The sequence below is a fragment of the Podarcis raffonei genome, chromosome 7 (genome assembly GCF_027172205.1).
Source record: "Podarcis raffonei isolate rPodRaf1 chromosome 7, rPodRaf1.pri, whole genome shotgun sequence".
In the NCBI taxonomy this organism is placed as follows: Eukaryota; Metazoa; Chordata; class Lepidosauria; order Squamata; family Lacertidae; genus Podarcis; species Podarcis raffonei.
The window spans coordinates 81,542,957-81,567,595 of NC_070608.1; the positions used below are offsets into that span (position 1 = coordinate 81,542,957).

Genomic DNA, 24,639 nt, shown 5'->3' on the forward strand with positions numbered 1-24,639 from the left:
GTTAACTTCTGTTAACTTCTAAATGCCTTCACTGTTGCACCTTCTTATCAGTTCTTTTCCCCATCTACGTCCCTTTGTTCTCACTTCACCCCTATAGTGCCCTCAAACTCTGTAGCTACAAGATGGCATGCTCTCTTTCCTGACTACCCATTCTACCTTGCAAGTCTCTTACAAGTCACTCAAACTCTCTGCATCAAAATTTGTGTAAGCATCATAAATTAAACAGTAACTGTAATATTACTACTACTACTACTACTACTTCTTATTTCAAAATAAATTACAAAAATATAGGTAAAACCTATATACACATGCTTACATGGAAAGGATTGGAGCTACACTGTCCAGGGAAGCTATGAGAATGCCTATCTCACAAATCAACGCAGTGAGAAGCAAAGCCCATGTCGGTTCTCCATTTGCTTTTCCATGACCAAATACCTTTTAAAGAAACAAAAAAGGAGAAAAAATAAATACACAAATGATTAATGCTTTAATCTATCTGAAATACATATGTTTCAAAAATGCATGGCATGAACTTAATGTCAGTGAATATTACAGGGCCCCATGTAAAGAGTCAAACTATTATTTGTTACACACAAACCTCAAGCAGCATAAATCAAATGGAGCTTACTGTTTTTCCCTCAGTTGCATATGTTAGCAGACCACAGTCACATCCGCACCATACAATTAAAGCATAATGATCCCCCGAAAAAAATTATAGGAACTGTAGTTCACCCCTCACACAGCTACAATTCACAGCACACTTAACAAACCACAGCTGTGGGTGTCACACCCCTTAGAAATATTACATCAAATCCCACCTATCACAACAGCAAGGGAAGTGATTTGCGTGTCGAGACCCCATAACCACCCCCTCGAAGATGAATAAAAAACACCAGGACACAGGTATTTGGTTAATGTTATTGGGCAAATTAAGGCCACAACTTTATTGGTTACAGAATGTGAGTGGTATTGGCTTAAGCATTGAATAGATCTGACTATATCTGACTCCTGCCCATTGCGCAGGGAGTCCAGTAAGGGTAAACCACTGTGGGTAGCCACATGGTCCACTGCAACTGCTCCCCACGGTTAACTGGAGCGGACATATACATCACTACATCTAAAGTGAGAGGCTGGGCTTGGGCTACCCAACAGATTTGGGGTTTTTTAAAATCAAAATGGTAAAAGCACTGAAAATTTTGAAGGCAAAAACTCACTTGGAGAAATGGTACTATGCCATCTCTTGCAATTGCCTGTAGCAGCCGGGGAGCACCAGTGAGGCTCTGGAGACCAGCACCACAGGTGGAAAAGAATGAGCCAATCACAATGACCCACGGAGAGGGCCATGCCAACGTACCAATCACCAGGTTTCCATTAACTGCTTGTCCAAATCTTGCGGAGAAAGATCATATGCAACATTAAAGAAGGAAGAAAAGTTAAGTAACTTATACAAATATCAGTCTGCTTCTCTCCCCCCCACCAAAAAAATAATAATAATTTAGGGCTATGTTATTTCTAGAAAGACATGCATTGGCAACATGGACACGCATGCAGGATGAATGAAAGTGCAACTTAAAGCAGGCAGCAGATATCCATTTCAGATTATCTTGAATTATCTGTACCAGTTTCTGCAATATACACTTCCCAATCTCACATTTTCACCCACTTAAACTGGTATGGACAGGAAGCTTTTGAAATTATGTAGCAAAAACCCCCCACTGTTACGTACTTGTCTCTCAAGACGACTCCTTCTATACAGGCTCCAAAAAGTACTATGCAGGACAAATCTGCAATTAAGACTCAAGGAGCTTAAAAGGAACATAAACTGGAAAGGGGGCGGGGGGACAGGAGGTCCACAAGAACACCTGGAAAGCATTAGATAGAAGAACAGCACACATTACTGCACATCCCAAAGAAGCTAAGCACTGATTTCTTTGGGAAAGGTTTTAACTTCCACATTGAATTTGGCAGAGTATTTAAACTTTGTCAGTACCATATTCTGTTTCGATACCTAAAATGAAAAAAAAAAAATCAGAATAGAAAAAGAAGGGAGATATTCCCTCCAAAAATTCACGTTTTTGCTTTATTATTTGCTCCATTACAGCGTATTATTTTCTGGTTAAATTTAATGTTATAAAACAAATACTATAATGGTTCACATGTTTCCATTTATAATAGTACAAAGGTCTTATATGTATCTACCAATATTAATGCTGCAAATCCCATCGGTTTTATCAATCAGTCAGAATGAGGTGTAGCTTCTAAATAAACTAATACGAGATGTACTATTCCTGGAGAAGTGGCTTATGCTTTCTGCTTAAAGGTTCATCAAACCCCAACAACCCTACTCATACTGAAAATAAAATAATTAGGATTCCCTCATAACCACATTTTACTATCGTATGTCAGCCACCTGTGCATTCTCAAAACAAAAACCTAATTAAACAAACCAAGAATATGAAATCTAGACCCCCGCAAATTGCATTAAAAGGATACAGATAAATGATGTTGTTAAAATGGCCAGAATTGTTCCAGTTGGAATAGCTTTCTGAGCATCCCGAAGATCCCCTGACCTGTTTGAACCTGCCATAATGCCTAAAATACATACAGAAATAGAAAAAAGGGATGTCATCTAGTTTCTGATTATTCCAGTTATATTAAGTTGATAGATGCAACCTGTCATTAAAGCAACAACCAGAAAATACTACTACCAGAACAAGCAAAGGACTATAGCTGGTCAATCACACCTTTAGCAGAGAAGTGGAAAGGGAGAAGGGAATGGAATAACAGCATCAAGACTTGGTGGAGACTATTAAGAAGGTCTGCATATGATGATCCTTCAAGAGTCAAATGTTCCAAAAGTCCTTTCCAACTGTCAGCTCTACAAACAGTCACAGTGGCTGCGTTTGCACATCACGTTAAACCAAAACTTAGCACAGATATGCTGGCTCCCAAGGAGGAAGCTGCTTTGCCTCTCCCTGGGCTTTTTAGAGAAGCAGCTAAGCTAAGGCATGGCTTATCACATTGCCTGAACCTGGGATTGTAGGCAAGGTGTCCTCCTTAACCAAAACCACAAGACACACCTTGCCTATAGCTCATGATTAGGTAGGAGGGCTTAACTATGATCTCAGCTTCAGACAACATGCTGAGCTGCTGCCCCAGATGCAAACTCCCCATTGGGAGTCAGTGCAGTCATGGTAAGCTATACTCTGACATACAATGATGTGAGAACCAGGTCAATGTCAATACATTGGTCATAGTCACATACAATGCTAAACAAAACCATGGCTTAGCATGAACATTCTGGGGAGAAGTTCATAACTGCTTTGTTCCTTCCCAACCCTTTTAGCTCAGTGCAGCGCATACCTAAGCCAAGTTTTGGCTTAGTGTGCAGTTCAGACCTGGGGTTGTGGTTAAGCTCTCTACTCCTTAACCAAGAGCTGTAGTCAAAGTTTGTTCTTGGCCACATCTTGCAGTGAGCCAAAGACTCCTATCAATGAGGCTGCTAGACAGAAAAGGGTCTTGTCTGTTTAGAAAATTAGTTCAGGCTATGTATTAGGAGAAATACTGTGCTTTTCACATTTTGCTGAGCCTAGAAAGGTTCCGAAGGCTTTTGGACTATTGGGTAAAGGCTGGAAAAGCCATGGACTACTGAAGAAAAAGATGACTAAGGATAGATAATCTTCCTTTATATGTCATTTTTATTTTTATTTTCTCAACTTTTTTCTTTCCCTCACTACTTGTTTTCTTTATTTTTGATATCTGGTCTTGGATACAAAGTGTAATATTAATAAAATTATTATTTTTAAAAAGATAATTAGTTGATGATTAGTTTACTAATGCTGCAAATGTTGTATTTTTATAAATTCTTTTTTTAAAAGAAAAATGTTTTCTATGTATTATAGTTTTCCAATAATAAAGAGAATAATAATAAATGATAAATCCAAACCCAGCAGCAGAAAAGTACTGGCGGAAGCAGAAAATATCTTTTAGTGCAAATATAAATTGAGGATAAAAGAACTATGTTTTGAGAACAATATTTGGTGATACTCAAATAAAGAAACTATAATTAGCTGTAGTCAATGTCTCTTTTGTGGACACAGACATATGAACATAATAACGACCTTGTTTGATACATTATACAGCCCAGGCTACCTGTTGGAACTGAGAGAAGAATATATTTTATCATATTATGAGGCAAAACTACACTGTAGCAAACTTCTAGCAACAAGTCTACAATCCAGTCTGGCAAGGCTAAGAAGCAACCACTAAAGGCTTGCCAAAAAGAATGTTTCTTCACTATTTTACAAGCAAGCTTCACTCCTGAAGAAGAGACATATAAACCAAAAGGTTCAAAACAATGTCTACCTCTATACTTTGTAAAAGGTGAAGAAAAGTGTTAGGACCATAAAGGAAGGAGCGAAGCTGTCAGTACAAAAGTTCAGCTTGTGCTGTACAAGAGACTTCTATGGAAGAGTTCCAGCAATACTTTTCAGCCAATTAGCTAATATCAGGACAAGGATGACCTTAGCAAATGTATTATGTCCCAATAGTATTCATTACATGAGAGAACAAGTTCGGACAGCTTCTTCCATTTCTTGCGGGAATCAAAGCAACACAAAGGAAGACAAAGCCCTTATTTTTATAGACATGGAAAGAGATGCCAACAAAATTCCAGTTCATTCCCTGTTTTGGCAGTCCTGCTAAAATAATATGCTCTATCTCATCTGCAGGACTTGTTCATATTGCGTACCCAAAAATACTTCTCTCACGCCAAAAAACCCTAAATGCTGAATATACTCAGATTTTTACACACACACACATTCTTATTTCTTTGTTCTTACTAAATTAAACGCTTCGAGTGAATTACACATTTGAATTCTGAGTACCTGAACTCAAGGCACTGTGTTACAGTGGTTCCAGTTCTACCTCCAGGACTAAGTCCAGAGAACAGGATTGGGAGAGTGCCCTTCAGCCCCCGGGGGTTGTGCTGTGGGGTGCTGAAAGGAACAATTCTTTCTCTAATACTACTTAATATCGACATGAAGATTCTGAGAACACTCATTAGGTGGTTTGGGACCAGGTGTGGTCAGTACACTGATGACACACAGCTCTATTTCTCCATGACATCTGAATCACAGGATATTGTGTGGGCCCTGGACTGGTGTCTGACCAACAGATGAGTGAAAAGGAACCATTGGTTCCTACCCGAAAGGTAGTTCTTGATGCTGATAGAAGTTCTTCAATCTGAGATTGCAGTATCACCTTGTGATGAAGGCAGGAAATAACAATTTAGGGAAGTAGAATGCTCCCAGCATGCAGTTGCGTTCTCACTAAGCTCTACCAAGTCAGTCTAGGAGGAACAACATTGCCTAAAATGTAGGAAACCCACTTCCTTAAAAAAAAAACTACGAAAAAATAGTACTTTAGAATTACCTAAAGCCAGGAAACTTTTAATAATAACTACCCATCAGATATGAGCCCAATGGTTCTCTCTCTGTTGCTAGTAAAGCTCATTAATCCAGGACATACTAAATGCTCCAGATATAGGGTGGGAAATTGGTAGCAACCTAATTATTGGCAAAGGACCTGCTGCAGGACCCTCTGACCAAAAGGTGCTTCAGCTGAAGCATACCTGCCTGTCTTGTAATGTCTACTGAATGAGTTTAGCGGCTGCTCTGCACTGACAGAAAAGGCAGTGGAAGCAGCTGCTGTACTCGCTGAGTGAGTAGTTATCCCAGCTGGCACAGGCAGTTTCTGAGATTCATTGGCTGGGGAGATAAAAGCCCTACTCCATCTAGATCAGGCTTCCTCAACCTCGGCCCTCCAGGTGTTTTGAGACTACAATTCCCATCATCCCTGACCACTGGTCCTGCTAGCTAGGGATCATGGGAGTTGTAGACCAATAACATCTGGAGGGCCGAGGTTGAGGAAGCCTGATCTAGATGATGTTGAATTAGTTACTTTCTTACCTAAGTAAGAAGGAAGAAATGAGACAAAAGAATGCCCATTAATCTAAAGCACCGGCTCTATACCCTTTAAGGTCCTGTGGACATCTGTGGAATGCCCCATCAATTCCAGATGGTGAGCAGCAGACAGACAAAAGGTGGGCAGGACTAATTACTGCTTTCTATGAAATTTAGATGCAACTTTCAAGAAAGGTCTCTTCTTGCCTCCATGAAAAATAGAGGTGCTTTGCAGCAGAGAGGGTGAGCGTTCTACTTCCTAAATTGTTGTTTCCTGCCTTCAACGCAGACACACAGCTCACTGCATCCAACGGCATCCAAACATAGACAAAAACCAGCTCTTCCACCTCAGGAGATCTCATTTGTAACAGTCACATCAGTTTGGGCACAGTCATGCCAAAGTCATCTTTCTGGTTTGCCATCTTGATTCAAAACAGCATCCAGTATCAAAACAAAGATGAAGACTGCTGCCTCCATCTCAGGAGCTCTCATACCAAGTTGAGTGACAATATTTTGAGAGGCATCCACATCAACACAGTTGTGATCTGTTACACCAAATTGGGCAATAGTACCTTCAGAGTCATCCAATTATGTGCAGTTTGGACCTGTAGCACCAAATTGGGCAAAGTCACATGAAACTGGGTGATATTTTCAGCAGCATCCACATCAGCGCAGTTTGGGCCCGTCACACCAAACTGGGCAAAGTCATGTTTTGGTCCGCTATCTTAATTCACAATGGCACCTGGCATCCAAATGTCAGTGAAGACCACCCCCACAACCTCAGGAACCCTCATGTAGAGTTTAATGATACCAACTCGACTGGTGTCTGAACCCATAGAGAACAGGCGGGCAGACAAATAGACAGACAGACCATTTTCCAAAATATATAGTAAATTTATGTAAACAATTTAGGTTGTTGTTGTTCTTTTAACCAATCAAGCAGTATATACATTTTGTGAAGAAATCATGTGAGTAGTGGAACAGAACTGAAGGCCTTAACTGAACAGCCTCACATACCACTGAAGCTCTGACCTGGATAGCTCGGTTCAGTTAGGGACCCCAAGGAAAAATTGCTATGTGCCTCTCCTCTTACTCCCATTCCAGGAAGCCATGCAATGTCTTAAGAGCTCCAGGGACCTGAAGGTTCAGCTGACTCCAGCTCCACATAGCATCTGACCCCAGGAAGCCCTGACAATCTGATGCCAAAGACAATTTCTGTCTCCCTTTCTCACACTCAAAGGCACTTCTCTTTCTTATTTCATCTCTGTTCCCTCCTTCCCATTTTTGTTTATAGTTAACCTCACTGCTGCTAACAGCACACACTTAACTCTCCATATACCAATAAGGCTGTACATATCTGTCTAGCATCTCTTGCCACCCATCTGCAGATAAGCCGCCAGTATTATCTGAATGCTGCTTGCTTAACCACTATTTTTTGTTCTGTAATAATCTGCACATTGCCACAATCTTTCTATTTTGCAATGTAGTACATTCTTTGATTCTCAACTCTTGACTGTTGTCTGATTACCCCATGTGTTAGTAATATTACTGTAAACTAAATATCTCATTATAAGTGCTGGCAGAAAAGAAATTTACATGCACTTTTTTTTTACATGTATGTGCAACTAGGACACATAGAGCTGAGTTAGGCAAATTAAATCCAATATGCAATTCTAATCAATACACAGAGAATCACTTCAGTTGTGAGACAGAGAAAGGGGGGGGAGGGGAACTATACCTGTCACCGATGGAAAATAAATTCCTACTAGCATGGTGAAATAGGTCATGATATCCGAATACACATAGTATTTAATTTTCGCATCTGTCTCTTCTAAAACAGGAACTGATGGCTGATCCTGTTTCTCCACAATTGCGAATTTGTCTCCATATACACTCCACAAATTATCTGTGAGGAATAAGAACAAAAGTTTACTCACTCAGGCCAGCTCTAAACATATACGAACACTAACTCATGCAAATCATTCACTCTTCCTCAAAATATGGTTCTCTGATCGATAAGAAAACCTTATTCGTTTTGATCACTTGAAGTTTCTGGGATATTAATTATCCCAGAATGAAGATGTTTATTAGGCTTATAACAAAAAGTGTGATGAATGTATTCCGCATCCTGCTGAAGTCAGCAATAAAGCATTTGCTAAGTGTAAATGGAACCAGATTTCAAGTCACGGCAGGGCTGGGGCACACTGGGCTTTGAGTGTACTTGTCATGGGTTATCTTCTGATCAGTTGCAGGATGTAATATAAACAGTTCATTTTCACTTGTAAAACTGGCAACACTGATCTGTATGGACAATAATTTGTGTTCTTTTTTCATTTTCTTTTCATGAGAAAGTGCATATTATGTGGCACAAATAAATCATACTGACAAATCTGCATAAAAGTAATGAAATGGACTGCAATGCAATGGAGAAAAGGTGCTGAGGATACTCCTTGCAAGGATACTAGTTTGTCAAAATAAAAATAAATTTAAAAATAGACTAAGTAATATAAATAAATAAAAATAAAAATGTGCACCCCACCACCGAGACCATTCCATTGTAACCACCCAACCTCCCAAAATTTCAACACCTCTTGCAATGGTTTGACCCCTTTCAATTTCAACAGTACAAATTCTACAAATACTTTCCATATCTCCTCAAAATCATTTCTCCTGCATACTCCCCGTCATACCTTAATGGCACATGTTAATTTATCATTAATAGCTATATCCTACACCTCTTTATACCATTCTTCCATTTTATATCCTGCTTGCCCCTTCCCCTTTTTAACTATAATCATTTGTGCAGCTGTCAATAAATTTGTGAGCAAGTCCTTCACAGCCTGCTATGAAGGATACTAGTTAGTCTAGGGCCGGAACTGAACTAAGGACCGGTTCATATGGGAAGTGTCATTTGCACATGCACAAGCAACCCTGGCAAACTGGGCGATCGCAACAGTCTGAAGAGAATGTGTTCGGGCAGCAGTAAGTACAAACTGATGCGAGAAAGAGCAGGAGTCAAAAGGCTTCCTTACTATACTCCTATCAGTAGAAAACATTTGGGTTACCTAGTTTCTGCACATGTAGTTAAAGGTGCAGTTGTCACTTCACAAGATGTAAACTCACCAAGTAAGACTCTGCTTGCGACTCCTGGAATCCCCTGAATTTCTGTGACGTTGTTTAGCATGAAATACTCATCACAGGAGGCATTTAACAGTGGGCTATCGCAGAAATTTTCCCACAGCTTGGTAGTTACTGTCATATTGTTTTCTTCATAATATTTGACACAAGGAAAATCAGTACCTCTTACTAATGTACGATTTCCAAGGAGGCAAACGCTAGAACACAAAATAAAAATCAATCAAATGCTACACGCGATTTAACAATTTTTTATCATTTGATTTAACAAGTATGTTCAAGCTAGGATAACTGTAGTAAATCTAACTTGTAGTTAGATTTACTGTAGTAAATCTAACTTGTAGATTTAACAAGTATGTTCAAGCTAGGATAACTGTAGTAAAGTCAAGAATGCTGTCCCATTTGGGAAAAATGTATTTTTCCCCTAGCAGAGAATATGCATTTTGAAAAATAAAGACTTTTTAGAAACGTGCATGTTCTCACTTCCACTTTAGTACCTGCCTGTTCATCAGTACATGTGTTCAACAATTAATGAAGTCATGTAAAGAAGCAAGTTAAGTGAGTGATGTCAGGCACAAAATCTACATTTAAGTGCACATGAGTATATTTGCACAGAAGTATTTAGCCTGCTCTTCTAAGGAAAGGTATTTCCTCAGAAGGCTTACAAGTGGTTAAAAGTCACAACGTCAAAAAACCACCATCATCAAGAAAAACACGGCAAAGAAAGGAGTAACATATAATACAACACAACAGGCTGTATCCAACATGGCAGTTCCACTCGCACAACAAATTACTTTGCGGACAACGGAACTTCCTCTCCCTCTCCTGTCCCTTCAAGCCCTCCACACACTCACTAAATCTGCTCTGGAGGATTAGGGGATCCTCTGGAGCAGATTGTGGGGGCACAGGGGAAAGGACAAGAAATGGTAGTCCCATTGTGCGAGCAGAACTCCATTTGTGCAGCACTGAGTATAATCCAGTCTTCCGATAAAGGATCGGCTGGCCGGGCCTGCTGCAATAAAAAGTCTTCAACAACTGACAGAAGACAACTGGAGAGGAAACCACTCCAACTGTCCCCATGATAAGAGCATCGAGCTCTTCCTTTCTCTCAGTCCCTGCCAGGCTCTCCAGATTCAGCTTAGAGTGTCTCCCAGCGACACTAATAAAGGACATATGAGTTTGGGAAGGTTCTGATGACTCAGGGAGCTCACTGAGTTCAGGAATTCAAATTTTTGCTTCACTGTCTGAACCAAGTAGATTCCAGATATTTAAAGCATGCTGTAATAATAATCACAGATCTAAAAAACCTTATCCTTTACTTACGGAAAGATTGGTGGTTCAAAAGCAGTTTTAATAACCCCAGCATAAATGGCAAAAATTGAAAGAATTACACAAGCCAAAAAGACGAGGGCAAGCTTATTGACGTATTTGACTCCCACAAAAACAACGAGGGCCATCAGAGCAAGGATGCATGTCCCATAAACTCTCATGTTGTTTAACATGGCTTCCTCACCGCCTTCAAAAATAGCAGCATTGGGGGAAATGTATTTCTGTAGGGAAAACAAATACCAGACAGCTTTTAGCACGTAATTCCAAGACAGTTAACTTTCAGATCACTTAACTAATCAAAGAACAACAAGACTGTTACCTCAAAAAGTTAGCTTTTAAAACAAAACTGGGAGAAATTAGTACTTGACAACTGTTTCATCATTTGTCGAATTAGGATTTTTCTTTTATTTCAACATGGTTTTAGAAAATAAAACTTGGAAATATAATCTGAAAAATATCTGTGCAAGTTAATCTATTTATTAGTTTGCATAAAAGTGCTTATAGGCAAAAATCATATATCAGGTGTGAGTAACATGTGGCTCTCCAGATGTTGCCGTGACTCCATTCTCCATCAGCCCCAAGCAGCATGGCCAACACTCAAGGATGATGGCCAACATCTGGAGAGCCACAAGCTCACCAAATCTGGTTTAAATTATTCATGCATCACAGCAAGCATCATTCTTTTAAAAATGAATTTCTTCAGTGTAAAAGAAGAGGATAACAGCTCTCTTTAAGGTAGTTCTTGCCACCAGCAATTTTCATAAATGCATGCATGGTACATAAGTATGTGTGCGCACATGAGATAGCACATATATTGCCCAATTAACTCAGGGAAGTCTTTAAAAAAGTAAATGTTTTTATCTAATAATTAAATATTGCCATCTCAATTTTAATTATTGTTATTAATTTGATTTCTTATCAACCCTTCACCATAAGGTTCCAAAGTACAGTACAAAATAAAAATGCAATATTATGGTCTGTGCCCCTTCATTTCAGACAGTATGTTATTCCATAAATAAAATTCATTATGGACATGTACTTCTCAAAGTCTCACGGCTCTCTCTCTCTCTGTGATGTTTTTAATAACAACAGTATTGTAGTTTATTAGAAAGCAGGGGATGTGTAGTTAGTGCTAAATTAATGTTATCAGCTTTTTAAACGACAACTTACCAGTAGAATTTCAATTGTGCCAAGAATATACATAGCCCCTGCAAAAGTTGTGCCCAAGTAAAAACAGATTCCCACAGCTCCACCGAATTCCGGCCCTAATGATCTTGAGATCATGTAGTATGAGCCACCAGCTGTGAAATTAACATCAATGAAGCACACATTAGCGTAATACTTAATGCCACAAGAATATTCAAAAGATATTTACACTGCTTCATTTATTCAACCACTAATTTCTGTACAGTATACAAAAATGTCAAACAAATAGATGGCAAACAAACATAACTCAACAATAATATAGTTTTAAGAATGGCCTGATGTGGTAGGAGATGGTGATTCTTCCATTGTGTTCAGGTCCACATTTGCAGACCACTGAGCGCTGACGTGGATTTCACCCTCTTGTGTGCGAGGCACCATGCATTCACATATTTATCAGGCAGTGAACAGTGATTTGGCAAAGGTAACACAACAGAAACAGTAGGTATTGCTGGAGTTACAGAGGGTTGGGACTTCATGGGTCGAACAGATAAAGCCACAAAGATCTAAGTAAGAACTGAAGCAGGAGCCAAAGGCATCAGCGCAGGGAAGAATTTAGAAACTGTAACTGGCAGCTCTTTCGGTAAATCATCCAAAAGATTTGAAGTAATATCTGAGGAATCAGGTGAAGCTACGTTTACAAGGAAACAGGGGCAGCAGCTGGGCTATGTGATGAAACAGGCAACAAACGCTTGCATGGATCCTTACTAGTCACGGGCAAGGATGCTACAGAAAGATTGAGAGGACCGGGCTGAAGCAAAACAGAGTAAGAAAGTGTAGGATCAGGTGGCACAGAAATGGGGAGAGGCTGGGGAAGGAACCTCAAATCCCCAAAATCCATCTTCAGAGAAGACTCCACAAGGACTCAAGGTGCACAAAAACTTCAGGCAGAGCCTCTTCATCACAACTGGTTGAAAAGAGAAAAGGGCAGGAAACTTAACCAGACTCTGGTGGCTCACCTTAAACACAACAGCTTTGGCAGCGGCAGTGCCCTCAGCCACAGTATCTGGGATGTAATGGAGGGTGGCAGCTTCACCAGTCCCCCCCACGCCAATTGGACTTGGCACCGATTGTAGAGGTTGACACCATCAGAGGAGGGCGGTGCTTATGAGCTGATTTATATGTTGCCTTAAGGGCCTCAGCCTTCAGCAGCTTCCTCTTGTCCATGGCCCAAGACTTCCACAGAGCTACTGCAGCTGTTGGCCTGGAGCTAATGGAGACCACCAAAAAAATGAAATAAAACAGAGCTGCAGTGATTGCTGAACCAAAGATTTGTGGAAACAGCAGGGGGGTCCCTTCCAACTCTACAATTCTATAGTTCTATGAAATGCCATGGGCTGGTGCAGCTGATGGCCTGGAGTTCTAGTGAGGCTCAGAAAATGGCAGGCAGGAGAAAAAAGCATTAAAAATTCGGCTCACACAACCCACAGAACACTACACTGCTTGGATGAGGAAGGGAAAGGACACTTCAACCCCCAGACAGTCTATAAAACAAAGGAAGGGGGGAGTTCACTTTAAGCTAGGGACAAGGGACAATACAAAGAGGGAGAAGCAGAGTTTAAAGGGCAGAAAATGGTAAGGCACAGCGTACAGCACACACAAGAACATGCCCACAATCACACATAATATGCCCAGAAACGAAAGACCAAAGACCACAAATTCACTAGATCCCCCCTACGCGAATAATATTATGAACACAACCTCCCCCCGCAAAAGCAAGCACAGAAGCACACCAACAACAATTGGCAAGCCAGACCACAAATTCCAGAAACTACAGCAAGCTCTCGGTAGTGGCGCCCACCCTGTGGAGCGCTCTCCCATCAGATGTCAAGGAAAGAAACAACTCTCTGACTTTGAGAAAACACCTGAATGCACCCCTGTATCGGGAAATTTTTAATGCATAATATTTTACAATGTTTTATGTGCTATAAGCCACTCAGAGTGGCTGGGGAAACCCAGTAAGATGGGCAGGGTATAAATAATATTATTACTGCACTTGTTTAACTTATGTGATCACAACCTTATGCAGGTAGGTGGGTGGGATAAATAAGTAAATGGAGAGCCAGGGAAACCCACTGTTCTCTACTTTCATTTATTTCCCATCACCACCCATGTACCCAGCAGGTTTTCCTCATTTACTGGGCTTTGGGAAGGGAGCGGAAAATCTCTGACAGCATCTCAGAGACCTTGTGCCCACCTTTCCAAAGTTCAGTATGCGGCGCCCTCCTTACTGGCCTTTGGGAAGGTGGTGAAAGGGCTCTGGGGACATCCCAGAGGCCAGCAAGGAAAGTGCCTCCTTGCTTACCAGACTGCAACAGATTCCCCATCCTTTGATATTGGAGAATACACTCCTTGAGATTATCAAAACTCATATCATTTATTTATAGTTCAAAGCCAGCACTTTGAATTAGAAATAGACTGGTAGGCCAGATGGGGTGAGATAGTGGTGGATTTGGGGGGCTGGGGGAAGTAGGAGGCCTTTCCACAAATGTAAGGAGTTTCCTGCATACCTGAGGGGGATCCCTCCCTGCATGCAAGAAGCCATACTTGCCTCCTTCCTTTTTTTGAGAGTGATACCCTGCAACTAACAACCAACTTTACTAATACAGGGACCGCATCTAGAAGCAAACAATATCTGGAACATTGTCTCAGAAGGTAGCAACTAAAAAAGCCTAGATAATCCACTAACAACAAAGGGTTCCTGCTGTGCTCTGCTCTGGCTAATTGGCTAACAGTGCTTAGATTATAAAACAGTAGGTATCAAGTAGCACTAAGGAAGAGATTGGCAAGGCTGTGGCTGGAATAATAACTGCAGCTTCACTGTTCATAAATCAAGGAGAACGAAGGAAACACTGGAGGAGAATTCAAAGGTCAGAAGCAATCCATGATCTGGGAGATTGTTTAATGTTATAAGATTTATTAATTCATTATGACAGAAAATGTAAGATCACTGGGCATAGGATCACACTGCACATTTAGCACTTTGCCTGTGTTTTAACAGAAATGACTAGCTTTACAGTCTCATTAAGCAACCCTACCCACAGATATATGTAGGCAAGTGCCATTGTGCAACTACAGACAGGGCTGCATTTCTAATGTTTCCTGCCAGCATAAATGTGAATGCTATTTGGTTGCTACGTATCAATTCAAAGAAAAATAGTACCAGTATCAAATTTCTTATAGTGACAGCTAACACACTGTCTGAAAGCACTGCAGAATGCATGTCTACTCAGAAGTAAAAACAAACTTTAGCTACAGCTCATGGTCAAGGTTAAATTACATTTGTGGGCTGAAATAGGTGCCCCACTTCCGATAAAGTCTCTTGTGTACGCTGTTTCTTCATTTCCACATGCAAATTGGGGAAGAGATACAGAAAGGCTTAGTTAGCTATAATGGTGCTGCCGCTGCTGTAAGAGCAGCAAAGGTAAGGCCTTTGCAGACACACCTGCATCCCCCCCCCCAACTAGTCAGGTGCAGGCAGAATTGCAGGCACCTTGATATAGCCAGTCCTGTTCCATCAGTCAGCTGTCCTCAAGAAAGCAGGCAAGAAGAGAGAGATCGGAACAAGCATCATTATGGGAAGAATGCCAGAGCCTTTCCTTAGTACCTACTCCACTGACAGACCTAGGAAATGTGTGCCTTTGCCCAGAACAGCAGGAGATACTTTGTTGTTTACTCTTCACATATCCACTTCATCATAGTGAGAGGCATTTCATCTGTATTCCATTATCATTTAGTATGTGCACTAAACATACTTTTAATATATAAGTAAAATTTGTAATTACCTGGAACTACACCATTTGTTGCTATTGCACTCATTGATATTGCAGTTAGCAGAGTCTGCAAAAAAACAAGTGATATTGGAGAATGTCACTAGCAAATTTAAGAAACCACAGCTGACGACAGTTAGTATAGTAAGAGCAGAAGCTCCCAGCACATTGAGGGTGCAGGACCCATGAATTAAATCTTTATAAAAAGCACAAGATGTATGCATTCAAGTACAAGAGAGCACTAAAACTATTGATCCATATGAAATACCAGTGGCATCTCCTTATTCTTGCATCTTATGTCAGAAATCATGCTTTTGCAATAGTATATAAATTGGTGAAGACACTGCAGTTAAAATGGTTCAAGTGGAGACAAGAACCAAGGCATAAGTTTTACTGATGGTTACTGACTCAGGACATATTAAAAGATAAAGGGACCCCTGACCATTAGGTCCAGTCGTGGCCGACTCTGGGGTTGCGGCGCTCATCTCGCTTTATTGGCCGAGGGAGCCAGCGTACAGCTTCCAGGTCATGTGGCCAGCATGACTAAGCCGCTTCTGGCGAACCAGAGCAGTGCACGGAAATGGCGTTTACCTTCCCGCTGGAGCGGTACCAATTTATCTACTTGCACTTTGACGTGCTTTCGAACGGCTAGGTTGGCAGGAGCAGGGACTGAGCAATGGGAGCTCACCCCGTCGCGGGGATTCGAACTGCCGACCTTCTGATCGGCAAGTCCTAGGCTCTGTGGTTTAACCCACAGCGCCACCCGCATAAGCACATATTACTCTTCATTTATGTAGTGCTGGTATAAACAAAGACTCAGACACTGGATTCTTGGTGTACTGTACAAGTGAAAAAGACTAACCATCACCCATGTATCCTTTTCATCTGCCTACTAATACAGCAAAGAGAAGCTATTTATACATATCTATATCCCATTCTTCCTTTCAAAGTTCAGAGCTGTTTAGGCACTGATGAGGCCCCGGCATTAACAACATTGCAGCCTTAGATGCCCTCAAATAATACAGCAGGCAAAGTTTGAGAATGAGAATGTCTGACAGTTGGTTTCTCTAACAGTTAAGCCCCTCGGAACAGGTGAAGAACAGGACACTTAAATAGATGTGAATTGACTGGGTTATTTATATATGTTTGTCTGTGTGCTTCCAGTAGTTTTAAAATGGCAAGTGGGAAGGTCCAGCTGCAGGAATAGGAAAGAAAACCACTGTTTGTACCATAAAACCTAAAGCAAAATATTTTGTGAGTATACAAGAAAGAAAGGAATATTCATTGGTATTGGTCAGCTGGCTGAATGGCTTTCATCAGTGGAACAGGCAGGGAAACAATTTCATTCAGTCCCCTTCGCTTTGTGCTCCATTATTGCTACTACTATAATGATGGTCTAGAGCAGATTTAGGAAGGATGTGGGGGGCTGCACTGGAGGGAGGAATAATAAAAAATTGCTTCCCTTCCCATTTCGCTGACCAAAACCTTACCATAAGCTGAGTGACATTCTTGGATACAACCCAATCTTTTCAAAAATGCATTTGGATTTAAGGAACTATTAAACATATTGAATGTTATGCTACTTTTCCATAACCTACCTAAAACACAAATATAGTATGTATGTTTAATATCATCCTAACAGAAAAACAAAAATCAAACCCATATATCCAAAACACTCTAACAGGATAACATTTCAAGGTTAGAAAGAATTGTTTTCCTCTTTTAGTCATATTCCTTGCCGTGAAATCAAATCAGAAGATGGAAGAAAGCCAGGTATGGGTCAAAGCTCCAGGGCCGAAACATGTGCAGACTTAAGCCCAAATCACTACAATGACACGGAACCCATGTCTGTTGGCTCTGAACTTCGGAAACAATATCTCACTTGATGAGTTGTTAGGAAATGATGTTGCTATTTAAAGTGAGAGCAGCTGGAAACAAAAGTAAGGGAAACTGTCCAAACTGGTGACCAAGCCAATCAGCTGTTGGGTAAGAGCCTCCCATTTGTTTTCGCATCCTATTTATTCTCTCACTGAATGTATGACTTCCCCATAAAATTAAAATCTCTTTCAGTGTCAGAATCTAAAATGAAATGAAAGAAAAGCAAAAGACTTGGGTGATCCAGAAAGAGTATCTCTTCTCTGATTTAGATGTGGGGTAGGGGCAATGACACCAATTAAGCCTTTAATTTGGTCAGAAGGAAGAGGAACAACTGGTTCCCATCCTCATGACAATGGCTTATCTTCCTAATTCATTGGTGACTGTGTTGTGTGCCACAGAGAAAACACATTTTTATAAATATATTGTCTTTTTAAGCCCTTACTTGGCACAGCCCTTTTCCACCAATCAGCCACAAAAGAGTTCTATTTTTTGAACTGCAACTACACTTGGCTTGCATTATATTTTTGAACTGAAAAAAAGGTTCGTTCATGAGAAATCCTAGCCTGAACAAGTTGCTGCTCTTTTGGCACTAGAGATTGAGATATACAAATGAGGCTAAAAATGTTGGCCTTCCTGAAAGCTACTTGATGTTGCTTTAGCATATCCATAACGCAGCCACTTAGACAGTTTATGTGCTTCTGTTGCTGTGTTCTATCTTGCACCCAGTCTTGCTTTACATAGCTTGCTCCCCAGAAATGCTTGAATAAAGTTACAAGACGACAATGGAAAATCACTAGAATGCAGAACAGCATTTAGCTAAACATAAAAAGTGGAAGTTGTACTTACACCAGAACAGCACATGAATACAATGATGAAAGATTCAAGAACTCCTGCTGTTCCCACAATCCATGTCAGTCTCAGGAATAGGATAACTCCTAAAATGTTCTGTAGACAGGGCAGATACACACCAATGAAAGTGCCCATACGTGGAGCCTAAAAACCCACAGAAAACATAATCGTTAGTATACTTTTTGACCAACGTATCTGGATTAAGCAAGACAGCCTTTTCCCCAAAGAAACAAATTTTTCATAAAGGCTAAAAAAATCCTCTGAAACGGGATGCAACCAGTAACATCTACACATAGAGAATCACAGAAATATTCAGAAACTCTTTGAGGAGCTTTTATGTTTCTCACACTACTACCTCAGAAATGTATGTCATATGCCCTAGGAAAGAAGCTTCTACTGCATACAGAGTCACATGGCTCTCAGTCTTTCACTCAAATGTAGGTATGACCATGATCAGACAAGAACAATAGTGCAAGGCCATATCTTCTGAGAGTAGTTAACGCAACTGTAACCACAGAAAAGAAGCTATTTTGGGAAGCAAGAAAAATTGGAACTGAAGGATAACAGTTGCCCCACCATAACAAGGAAAGTCGTACAGTGGTACCTCGCAAGACAAATGCCTCGCAAGACGAAAAACTCGCAAGACGAAAGAGTTTTCCGTTTTTTGAGTCGTTCCGCAAGACGAATTTCCCTATGGGCTTGCTTTGCAAGACGAAAACGTCTTGCGAGTTCTTGCGAGTTTGTTTCCTTTTTATTAAAGCCGCTAAGCCGTTAATAGCCGCTAAGCCGTTAATAGTCGTGCTTCGCAAGACGAAAAATCCGCAAGACGAAGAAACTCGCAGAACGAATTAATTTCGTCTTGCGAGGCACCACTGTATTTGGCACAGATCTAGATGCACTCCCTCAGAGTCTTCAACTTCAGCTGGCTCCTGACAGATTTGGGTTTTGTCTGGTCTCTCTTCGGTTGTCCCCATTGTGTGAAGAATGTCACAGAGTACTAGCCCCCTGTATTCCCCTTTAGTATGCTCTGTGGCTATACGTTGAATAATTCTAGGGCTTATTGATCATGGCCCAAAATTTTAAAGTTTGAACAAAATCTCCTATTTTGCAAGGCCCCAGAAAAAGAAATATATCATAGGTGATACCAGCCACTTGCCCATGGCAACACCTGTTCCTTCAGTTGCCTCTATTGGCATGTTAATATCCATGATCACTGTGTCACTCTTTCCAAACCATGGAAAAGGGGAACAGGAAAAGAGAGAGTGTAGTGTGTATTTTGACACTCTCCAAAAGTAAACTTGTTGTATGTATGGCTGATAACTAGCAATATTTTAATTTTTCCTGGATGGAACTGAGAGAAATGAATCATATTTCATTTTATCATTATCAGTAATATTTATTACCTATTTTGTATGACAGACAGCCCACCTCTCCAATGAAGAAGCTCTGCTACCAATTGTTAATTAAAAGTTTTGGCATTTGTACCTTTATTTCCTTACGTTTGCTATCTTCATCTTCTTCATGTTCTACCACTCCTTGAGTAACATTGGTATAGTTGGCTAGCTTATTAAGAAGAGATGATACCATGGGGTTGCTATCCATTTCTTCCTGTTGGGATTTTGAAAAACTTGTTAAATATCAAAGTCCAATATACAGGAACACATTTCAGAACAAACAGGAAAAAGCATCATATATCTATACATATTCTGCTGCTACAGCCTTTCTGCTGTGAAATAATGAGGATTTCAAGGATTCTTTGTTATTATTGCAAAATAAAAGTTGTTAAGTTGTGTACAAAATAAAACCATGGGTCTATTTCTGCTAAGATCTTTCTTAACATGGTTAAACGTTCAAATTCAAACTCTCCTAAGTAATTCTGATGATTTTTTGTGAATAGAGTTCATGATTGCAAATTATATTTACTCAAGTTTTACATGAGATAAATGTATTTGCCATGGCAACCTCCCAGCTTTGGTGAGTGCTACTTCCTCCCTCTCTGAATAAGGCAATGACACACAAGTAGGCTTTAAAGGTTGCTTAAGGTTGTTCCAATGATACAGTCAAGTTTAAAAGATGTAGAGATACAAGAAGCTAGACAAGTCACTCTGAATGATCATTTGGAAGGCAAGACAAATGGTGTTATATTTGCTAATTGGAGCTATCTGGGATTCCAGAATAAAAACAAAAAGAAGGGGGAAGTCATGCCAGGCTGGGCTGAACATACATATAGAGAAAGATATGATATGCAAGTCCTTCCACTTACAGTTCAGGCCACTTAGAACATTATTAAAGTTGAGAGTATTTTTTATTCCAACATGCTAGAACCAACTGTGAAGGACTGAATGAAAAAAGGAAATGGGGGAAGGAAAAAGCATGCAGGGTTGGGCTGAAAAGTTCTTTAAGAATGTAAGAATGCTGGAATAAGCAAATGGCCCATGTGGTCCAGCAACCTGTTCTCACAGTAGCCAACCAGATGCCTTTTGAGCACAAGAGCATTCTCCCCTCCTACGGCTTCCATCAACTAGTATTCAGAAGCATTGCTGCCTTCAACTATGGCAGCAGAGCAGAGCCATCATGGTTAGTAGCCATTGATAGCCATCTCTTCCATGAATTTGTCTAGTCCTCAAAGTCATCTGTGGCCTCCACAGTCTCCTATGAAAGCGAGTTCCATAGTTTAACTTTGTGCTTTGTCTAGAAGTACTTAACTTGACTGCTAGCCCAGTTTCTAATTTCAAACAAGTGAAGCAAATCTTTCAAAATGGTTCTCTGTAAGGTCATTCAACTTTTTATTCAGAATGCAAATGCTTCATTACAGCTGGCTGGTGAGCCTCAATGGAAATATTTGCTACAAATAAAATGAGGATGCATTTTAAATTGCATTTTAACCTGTATTTTAAATTAGTTTTCCCCCCCCCTCTCTCTTTTTCCCCTATTATGTTTTTACTGTGATTTTATTTTATTGGTGTTAGCCGCCCTGAGCCCAGCTCTGGCTGGGGAGGGCGGGGTATAAATAAATTATTATTATTATTATTATTATTATTATTATTATTATTATTATTATTATTACAAGAAAGAAACTTGAGGGCTGAGTTCAACACTCCCCTGTCTTCTTCTCCCCATGTGGCCTGGAGAAGGCCTTTGCATGCATTTAGTTTCATTTTCCACAAATCCTGGCTTGTCATGTCATACAAACCAGAAATCATAGTTTAAAGCAAACTCTGCTTGGTTAAACAAGCAGCTTATTGACTCGTGATTTGAAGTTGGCCTGTTTTGAAACAACCAAAGTTTGTTTTACACCACAACACAACAAGCCAAGGTTAGTGGAAAGCGAAACTAAACTCATTTTCCCAAACACTGGAGAGGCGGAGTGCAGAAACTCAGGACTTCCCTCAAGCTTATTCCTTGTACAGTAGCAACAAACCATGATTTAGTGTTATATATCAACATGGTAGTATTAGACTTCATAGGAGTGACAATTTGTGGATCCCTAGGGTTATATATAGGGGACACGGGTGGCGCTGTGGGTTAAACCACAGAGCCTAGGACTTGCCAATCAGAAGGTTGGCGGTTCGAATCCCCGCGATGGGGTGAGCTCTCGTTGCCCGGTCCCTGCTCCTGCCAACCTAGCAGTTTGAAAGCACGTCAAAGTGCAAGTAGATAAATAGGTACCGCTCCGGCAGGAAGGTAAACGGCGTTTCCGTGCGCTGCTCTGGTTTGCCAGAAGTGGCTTAGTCATGCTGGCCACATGACCTGGAAGCTGTACGCCGGCTCCCTCGGCCAATAAAGCGAGATGAGCACCGCAACCCCAGAGTCGGTCACGACTGGACCTTATGGTCAGGGCTCCCTTTACCTTAGGGTTATATACGCAGCTAAGTCCTGAGTAGATTCTCTGAAATTTACAAACCTAAGTTACTCATATTTAACTCAGGTTTATTAACCTCAGTGGGACTATTCTGACCCTCGTCTTACAGAATAGATTGCAAGAAAACACAGCAAGTACTGCTACTTGAATAAAAATACATAAATATAACACGTCATTACTTAGAACTTAGTAACGGGGATTTTGGGAAATAAGTTATCAAAAGTACCTCAAAAAGAGCCATATTTTTCCCTTCGTAAATGTTTCCTCTCTCCATGCTGTCATTATTGATAAATGGGCTGCTTTCCCTTGGAATCCCATCACCTACCATGAAACAATGAATACAAGCAGGGTTATTTTTTAATGTACAAACAAACCAAACATCAACCTAAAAGTAGTAATAAAAACAATCATAAGAGCAAGATGAATAAAATCACAAGATAATCAAGTAACCATCATAATGATAATAAAAAGCCTTTTAAAAAGTAGCATAGAATATATGTACAAGGTTCATATTTGCACCAAAAATGCCAAATAATCATGAATGTTGCCAAACAGATCATATTTAATGGGCATACGCCAGCCATGTTTGGTCATATGCATCACAGTCCCCAAGCAGAAACAAAGGGGTCCACATCACCCCCGGGACTCCTATTTTATGAGTCAGCTTTTTTCAGAAATGACAATAAATATGACTTGTTAAATCCACAGATGCATAGAATAACAAGATGCATCCTTTCACCCTGGAGAGATCACTAGACAAGTGGCAACCAACAGATACAGAATTAATTGTTGAGAGGTTAAGTCAACACTGACACTGTCAGAAATGGATAAGAGACATAGTTTAGCATCCAAATGACTTGTGTGCCAACAATAATATCAATCTCCATTACAACTTGCTTCCAGAACTTGTGTAGAGTTACATACCCACCACGTATGCCAATATGTTATGCTGGTGGGATTGTAAGGTACAAGAAACAAAACCACAGTTATAAGCAGATATATCAAAGCATTTAACTGTACACACAAATACTCCAGTAAGACCTTTAATTCCGTAACTCTATGTGTGACAGAACAGTATTTGTCTCCAAGTATCTGAATGAAACTTTACAGAATCTGTGGGGATTCAGACCTTGTTTTAATAAATTAAGTGACACTAAAAGTTCATATTAAACATAAATCCGCTTTTCCTGGAAGAATAGCCAACTGTCAACACCACTACAATCTGCTAGAGAGGAAAACAATTGAGAAGCTCCCCAAGAACTGAACTTTACAAGTAAAAAATAATGGAAACCTAAGCCCACTTTCATGGTTCTAGTTCCCACACTCAGCAATTTGTTATTCCACACTCCAGTGTCCCCAAACACTAACCAAAGTATACAGTCAGATCACATGAGATGATGTCTATAAACTGCCCACAAAAAACCAAACTTGCAAGGATCTGTACTCTGAACTGCATGAACTCCACACAACTTTAAAGTGCAAAAGGTGCAGAATTCTTCATGTAATACTTTGTATATGTTCCCAAAAAATTCCAAAGTTGTATGTACGGTATTAAATGGCATACAGAACATGATATAGATACGCAGTATTTTTGGAATCACACACTTTCATTCTGCTTCATATTCAAACTCTGTTTTCCTCAAGATGCACAATTTCCCTGTGTGCATCACAATTATTTTTTTACTATCTCCAAATGTTCTTACTTCCCAGTTTTATTTGCAGTAGTTGCTTACATAAAAAATTGTCCTTGTTAGGTGACTATAACTTTCCAGACCAGAATTTAGCATTCAAAAAAACTTTTTTCAAAGCAAATTATCTTAACCATTGCCATCTAATTGTCTTCTGTGACTTTCCACCCTCCTTGTGTCCAGGGTAACTATTTGCCACCTCAATGTTGTTTATGAGAGTAAAAGCAATTAAAGGTAAAGGTAAAGGTACCCCTGCCCGTACGGGCCAGTCTTGACAGACTCTAGGGTTGTGCGCCCATCTCACTCAAGAGGCCGGGGGCCAGCGCTGTCCGGAGACACTTCCGGGTCACGTGGCTAGTGTGACATCCCTGCTCTGGCAAGCCAGAGCCGCACACGGAAACGCCGTTTACCTTCCCGCTAGTAAGCGGTCCCTATTTATCTACTTGCACCCGGGGGTGCTTTCGAACTGCTAGGTTGGCAGGCGCTGGGACCGAACAACGGGAGTGCACCCCGCCGCGGGGATTCGAACCGCCGACCTTTCGATCGGCAAGCCCTAGGCGCTGAGGCTTTTACCCACAGCGCCACCCACGTCCCGCAATTGCCATACAATAAAAGAACTCTAACAAATAGCAACTCCTCCCCCAAGTCCAGTTCTTTCATCACTATGACATTTTTTTCTAGTTACAAGTAGGTAGCCGTGTTGATCTGCCATAGTCAAAACAAAATAAAAAAATTCCTTCCAGTAGCACCTTAGAGACCAACTCAGTTTGTTATTGGTATGAGCTTTCGTGTGCATGCACACTTCTTCAGATTTTTTTTCCCTAGAAATGGTTCTCCAAGAGATCCAGGATTAATGCTCAGATATGGATGAGATCTGAGGGAGTAGTGGGCATGAGAGTAGTAAATGGATGAGACAAGCCACCAACATGTAAAAGGTCAGCAAGAGCCTGTGGGGTCCTGAT

The 24,639-nt window shown here is 40.5% G+C and overlaps 1 protein-coding gene across 6 annotated transcripts in view; it reads right to left on the bottom strand.

The window, feature by feature from the left end:
• Positions 1 to 24,639, bottom strand: part of SLC12A7 (solute carrier family 12 member 7) — a 121,647-nt gene that overhangs the window by 52,480 nt on the left and 44,528 nt on the right. For all 6 annotated transcript variants that reach the window (XM_053397192.1, XM_053397189.1, XM_053397188.1 and 3 more), the window contains exons 2-13: positions 22,216 to 22,310; positions 19,613 to 19,735; positions 18,125 to 18,271; positions 15,416 to 15,470; positions 11,598 to 11,728; positions 10,422 to 10,648; positions 9,087 to 9,298; positions 7,702 to 7,869; positions 2,494 to 2,592; positions 1,727 to 1,784; positions 1,215 to 1,389; positions 317 to 435 (exon numbers count right to left, since the gene is read on the bottom strand). In XM_053397192.1, the coding sequence (XP_053253167.1) occupies positions 317 to 435; positions 1,215 to 1,389; positions 1,727 to 1,784; positions 2,494 to 2,592; positions 7,702 to 7,869; positions 9,087 to 9,298; positions 10,422 to 10,648; positions 11,598 to 11,728; positions 15,416 to 15,470; positions 18,125 to 18,271; positions 19,613 to 19,735; positions 22,216 to 22,310 (1,609 nt within the window). The remainder of the gene's footprint in view (positions 1 to 316; positions 436 to 1,214; positions 1,390 to 1,726; positions 1,785 to 2,493; positions 2,593 to 7,701; positions 7,870 to 9,086; positions 9,299 to 10,421; positions 10,649 to 11,597; positions 11,729 to 15,415; positions 15,471 to 18,124; positions 18,272 to 19,612; positions 19,736 to 22,215; positions 22,311 to 24,639) is intronic.